This window comes from Sabethes cyaneus, chromosome 2 (genome assembly GCF_943734655.1).
Source record: "Sabethes cyaneus chromosome 2, idSabCyanKW18_F2, whole genome shotgun sequence".
NCBI lineage: Eukaryota > Metazoa > Arthropoda > Insecta > Diptera > Culicidae > Sabethes > Sabethes cyaneus.
The window spans coordinates 8,031,084-8,037,258 of record NC_071354.1 but is presented as its reverse complement, the minus strand read 5'-3'; the positions used below and the strand labels follow the sequence as shown (position 1 = coordinate 8,037,258).

At 46.1% G+C, this 6,175-nt stretch overlaps 1 protein-coding gene across 2 annotated transcripts in view; it reads right to left on the bottom strand.

The window, feature by feature from the left end:
- Positions 1–1,302: 1,302 nt before the first annotated feature.
- LOC128738870 (echinoderm microtubule-associated protein-like 2) overlaps positions 1,303–6,175 on the bottom strand; it is an 83,621-nt gene continuing 78,748 nt past the window's right edge. For both annotated transcript variants that reach the window (XM_053834325.1, XM_053834324.1), the window contains exons 3-8: positions 4,556–4,795; positions 4,150–4,492; positions 2,270–3,851; positions 2,124–2,211; positions 1,827–2,053; positions 1,303–1,765 (exon numbers count right to left, since the gene is read on the bottom strand). In XM_053834325.1, the coding sequence (XP_053690300.1) occupies positions 1,640–1,765; positions 1,827–2,053; positions 2,124–2,211; positions 2,270–3,851; positions 4,150–4,492; positions 4,556–4,795 (2,606 nt within the window). In that variant the 3' untranslated portion in view covers positions 1,303–1,639. The remainder of the gene's footprint in view (positions 1,766–1,826; positions 2,054–2,123; positions 2,212–2,269; positions 3,852–4,149; positions 4,493–4,555; positions 4,796–6,175) is intronic.

The window sequence follows — 6,175 nt, the reverse complement described above, 5'->3', positions numbered from 1 at the left end:
TTTTATCAGGCTCAGCCATGGGGGGGAGTTGTTTTCTACTTTACTGTGAGGAAAATTTGTATATTAAAACACCCATGAACTCCCCAGAAACTTGCAAAACTCAAGATTATGAGAACAGTCATCGGAGATTCACGATTTATGTACAACACAGTTTAATTTGTGGCAATACAAAGTTTGTCGGGTCAGATAGTTACCAATAAAAGTGAATATCTCTGGATTCCGCTGGGATAAATTAAATCTTTTTTCACCAAAAGAAAGTTATTTTTATATGCTTTCGAACAGTTTGGTGTTTGTTCACAGCGCCTGTTTGTATTTTGTAGTTTTGGTCAAATAATGATTGTGTTGCATTAATTTGGCAACGTTAACTGAGAAAATTAGGGTAAAATGACCAATTTTGCCGCGATCAAATACCCTGCCATCGGAAACTACATAAAGTTAACTTTCTTGTGTCGAAAAAAGATCGATTTTATTCCAGCGGATTCCAGAGTTATTGATCAATACATCTCTCTACTCCTAGAAAAATAGGGTAAAATTTCCTTCATTCGGCCAAAATTACTAGAAACAGGCGTGTGCCGTAAACAAGGACCACACCTTTGGAATCCCCATAAACATACCTTTCTTTTGATATCAAAAGATTGATCCTAGCCCAGCGCCATTTGGAGATATTGAGATAAAGGACATTTTTGCTAAAAATCCCCATTGTGCAGTGCTTTCGCAGATTATCTTTCGCCGTCTATCGCCGCTAGCAAGAAGATTTGCGGGAAGTTCTCAAACCGGCTTTGTGGACGGGCGATCGACAACGGACCAAATCTTTGTGCTGTGACAGATCCTTCAAAAGTGTCGCGAATACCAAGTCCCTGCGCATCACTTTTTTTTATAGATTTCAAGGCCGTCTACGATACTTTCGCCGGTAAAAGCTATGAACGTAGACGGCCTTTCCAGAAAGCTGTCAAGACTGATTAACCCGACACATTTTTCACTCACCAGTACTAAACTGCTGTTCATTCCAGCAAATCGCAGATAGTTTCACGAATTAATTTTCATTCATGCTGGTGCTGTTCTAGAATCTGTCCAATAAACAGCCTTGGATGCGGGAATGTGGAGATAATCTACAGTGAATTTCGCTTTGTTTGTGCCTAGAACACATGCCTGCAGTTGTGCAGTTTCACTTAATGATTTCAGCGGTGTGAACTTTGATTTTGCAGCTTAGATTAGACTATTTTCCTTTCGGATATTCAAATTCAAAAGATATCGGTAAAAATTCATATTCTTTCAAAAATAAACGACTTATTAATGTTTAAAGATTTCCGCACTAATAATCGGAATGTAAAAGTTTTAATAACTTATTTGCTGCTCTAAAATGCATCGTTATTTGCTCATAATAATAAACAACAGTATCACCTAGAAGTGTGTTTGAATTTTAAAGTGGACTTTTTTGTTGGTGTTGCTCTCTCTCTGTTCATTCACTGCGTTGCTGCGCTGATGGGAAGATTGGGTGAATGACGACATTTACTGTGTATTTTTTAAATACCCAATGTGTAACAATAATTAGTACTGCATACTGCATTTGCTTTGTTGCTGGTTGGCTGTGCTGCTGCATTGCGCTTTTGTATTTTGTTTTTGTTTTCGTTTATCTGTTCTAAACGACCCTCCATTGGAGTACGCTGGTGTCCAGCCCGCCAGCCGACAGCAGCCGGACGCCATCGTGCATAAATTTAACCGCTGTTACGTGACTGCTGTGACCTCGGTATGCATGTGACAGAGACTGTGAGTTTAAAAAAAACGTTTGATTAAAGATTATATCTAATTGTGTAGACAAAACGAACCTTTGGTTGCGAAGCTGGATGGCTGAACAGGCGTATCTTGCCGGTGTCGTCCGCCGTGACCAAAAACTGTTCGGCACTGTCCTTGCAGACGCTGTTAATGTCCGTCCCGTCGAAGTTCTCCGGCCAGATGCCGACCGTTTCGAAGCACACCGTACAAGATTGGGTGGCCCACTCGAGATTCCGCACCGTGCCGTGGTTGGTGATCTGGCGGCAGAGCGTTGGGTTCCCTGTGAAGTGTTCGGAGTAAATTAGAGACCGACTTACGTTGTTGTCTGCGTTGCTGACACCAAAACTTACAGTAGAGTAATTCGTAATCGCCGGAGTTTGTTCGCAACACTTGACTATCTTTCGACCAATCCATGTGGGATACGAAGCTCGAATGACCCTAAAAATTTGCCGAAAGTTTTGAAGTAATTCAAAAAGAATTTAAGCGAAGAACTTACGGTGCACTTTCCAATTTTGGAGAATCGGTGCGACACCTTTGTGCACTGGTAAATGTAGATGTAGCTATCCTTCGATCCGAGTGCCAGCAAGTTACCGTCCAGGGAGAACTTGATCGTTTGGATAACGTCCTGTCCATCCTGGTACACCGCTAGCAGTTCGCGCGTAAACGTATCGAACACCATCCACCGGCCGCTGACGCCTCCGACGATGATCACATCGCCGGTGTTGGAAAACTGTACCGATTGGATCGGCTCTCCGATGTCCTTGCTCCAAACGACGGAATGCGATAGGGAATCCCATAGCTGCAGCAACCGATCACGGCCTCCAGTAACAAACTGCGCCACCTGTGGATGGGACGCAAGCGACCACAGCAGATCCGTGTGACCCATTACGATGGGTACCATACCAAGAGTAAAATCTCCCGACAAAATGCAATTCTTAGTGGTTCCGATCAGTAGCTGCGAACCTTTGCCTTGTGCAACCACACGCACCGCTCCAAAGTGAGGCTCCACCAGTTGTTCCGCCTTTAGTCGCATCAGATCATCCAGCAGAACCAACCGGCCATCCTTTCCGCCGGAAACGAATCCCCCGTTTCGCAGGGAGCAGATCGAAAAGATCGATCCTTCGTGAACTTTTTTCAAGAAACGACTGATTACACTCGTTCCACGTGCCCAAATCGAAATGTTCCCGTTCGAGTCTCCCGTCACAACATCCCCGGTCGGAGTGAACGAAATTGCCGTTACGTATTTCGGTTTCTCTCGGTTCTCGAAAACACCCATCCTTTTGTACAGCATCCCGTTGTGGTCCAGCGACCAAAAAGCAATGTGATTTTTTCCAATAGTTATAATTTGCCCCTTATCCAGAGGATGAAATTCGACGGCAACGATCGTATCGACGGAACACTTCGTTTCCGTTATCCGTTTCCCGTTTTCCTTCTTCTGCCAGTCCCAGATCGAAATAATCTTATCCGGGGAGTCGTCAATTGCGGCCAGAATCGTTCCACTGTCCGCCCGACTGAACGACAAACAATTGATCGAACCGGTAAACTCACCCATTCCGATTACGTTCTGCGTCACCAGTGAAACCGAATTCCACACCCGTATGTGAGGCCACGTTTCGCGTCCTTCATGTCCTCCACACTGGCCGGTCGCAACCAGTAGCTTATTTGGATGCACCGCCAAGCTTTTTACATCGTCCGTATGGCTTACGTAGTGCCGCTGTGATTGTTCATCCATATTGTACAGAATGACGACAGCCGCCACAAAATATACCATCTCCCCGGTCGGCAGCTGGTACAGATTCGATCGGCAATCCTTACCCCGATAGCCGTACACCCAATCCAACCGCAAACGCCGGTTCGGAGTCGGCTGTACCTTGGTCGTTTCGTACGTCGCGATCTGGGCCTCCGGAATGTGCAACACTATCGGCCGGCCGCTGATGTACAACTTCAGGAAGTCGTCGTCATCCTTCCGCTGAACGAAGGCGTGCGTGTGGTGACCCTGCCGGGAACCTCCGCCCGCGCTGCTGCCGCCGCTGTTCAAATTCAGCAACGATTTGGTGGAAAAGCGCGAAATGCTGTTGCTGAAATGTGAGAGAAAAAATTAAAACTTTGACAGTCAACGTTGTCAATCACAACAAGTCGATCTAGTTAGCTATGAGTGAAACCCCCTTTTGGTTGCTATGTAGTGTTTGATAAACAACACTTTTCACCTAGTCAACTAGATCCTAAGAGCAAAAGTGAAATGTCACACCAAGTTTGTTCGGCCGCAATAAACCACGCGTTTCCACTCTGTCTTGCATCTATGCGCTTGATTGCATTCAACGGAGACGCATGATCGATTTTGACAATGACAACCACGCTTGAAACGATCCCACCTACCTTGTACTGCTGGCTACCGGTCCGGGCGATCCACTGACGAAGTCCCCGGTCGAGCTCCAGCGTTTGCCCATGCCGGCAACCCCCGTTGGTGTACCGCCGCCGACGCTAATTCCGCTGACCGATGCGGTCAGATTGGCCATGTTCGGTTGCTTGGGGGACGGCGACGGCGCAGGCGATATCGAATGGCTGCTCATCGAGTCGGAATGCAGCGACCCGTTCGAGTGGTGGATAGCCTTCTGGGCCAAACTGCTCGCCTTCGAGGTAGACATGTTGCGGGACGGCGAACTGGTCACCCGGGATGGCACGCGGCCGCCGAACCGCTTCTCGTCGACGCTGGAGTTTACTAAAAAAACAAACAAACAAATATAAATGTTATCTTTAATCGGTTTAAGAACTCATCACTTACACCGGGTGATGGTATTCCGCGAGAAGCGGAAACTTTTACTGGACAAGGTCGAATTGCTCGCCGAGTTGGCCTCCATCTGTTTGTTGCTGTCGTAGCTGTTATCAATCGTACTGAGCCGCCGCAGCACGTCGGCCAGTGTCGATTTGAGACAAACAATTTCATCCTTCTGCTCTAGCACTATCCGCTCCAGGTCGTTCACGCGCTCCACCAGACCGGCTTTTTCGGTTTCCAACATTTCCTCTACAAAGTAAAACAGAAAAAAAAACACACAGACAAGATAATCGATTAGATTCCGAATTTGTTACACTGTGCCTTCCCCTATCGATTGCCTAATTGGCCGAGATAACGAAAAACAACGATCCAAAAATAGATACAAAGGTTATTATTACGCCATCCTCGCTGAATATCGTGCATGTCCTTCAGCGGCGAGGACTCGGGCGAAGCAATCGGAGCCTCCTTCTTCGATTTGTCCTCAGCTGCCATCCTGGGACGCCGCCGCCGCCGTCGATTCCGCTAACTGAGATGGCAAAAAGGCAACAACTCATCGGTATCTTCGGCCGGCCAGGTAACACATTATCACTTTTTCGCTTGATTGGCAAACGAAACACACAGTTGAGCGTTAGGTACTTGAGCGAAAAAATTTTGGTTTTTTGGGAAGAAACTATCTCTACGATGGTCACTTAACGTATGACAGAACCCAGCCGAAAAATAATCATCATTAGTATCGGTCGGTGGCACAGCAGCGGTGCTGCGCAAGCGTCACGACTTCTCCCCGGAACGCGGTACCGACGACATTAGTAGACTGCTGCCGAAACCGTAAATTCCATTCGATATTAAATGGTGTTCAACGAATCTGCGTGTGATTGTGGTGCTGTCATTTCGGTTCATGTTTATTTTTTTCAGCAATATTTACGATACGGCCTACTATCGGAATCTTGATATCGATATCACTGTACAGCAAGTGCGAGTATTTATTGGCCCCTCACCATTCCTGCCAGTCCTGCCCCATCTTCCGGATGCTTCTCCAGCTCCGAAGGTCGGTGGTTAGCTATCTTTGATTTCGCGCTTGTTAGCTAGCTCTAGCGCGGGCGGGTGCGTAACGCTTTATCAATTTGCTTTTGATCGACTTTAAGTCGTTGCTCAGCAAAAAAAAATGGTTATATCGTAAAATGAATGGGGGTAACACAAACAGTACACACTGCCTACTATGTCTGCTAGCATCAGCGACAGCTGATACGGGAGGAATAAAAAATCACCCTTTTCGCCGGCATAAGCAAATCAAAAATCAAAGCAAAGATAACCGCGTAGACCGGCTCGTGGGTTTGCTTTGATCTCACCATACTCGTGACCATGTTATTTATGTTTTTAGTATTATAGAACATTAGTAATATCGTCATAGAAGTCATAGTCATACATAAACATTATCGTTTATAACTGTCGATTGGTTGGATGATTTAATTCGGCTGGGCTCTACGCTTTAACTTTGGCTCATGTGTATTACAACTATTCACGAACAAATCAGGAGTTCCACAAGGAAGCAACATGGAAGCCTTGCTATTTGTGTTTTATTCATGTTCTTCACGACCTCACACTGTTACTTGCTGCTACATGCAGTTCCCA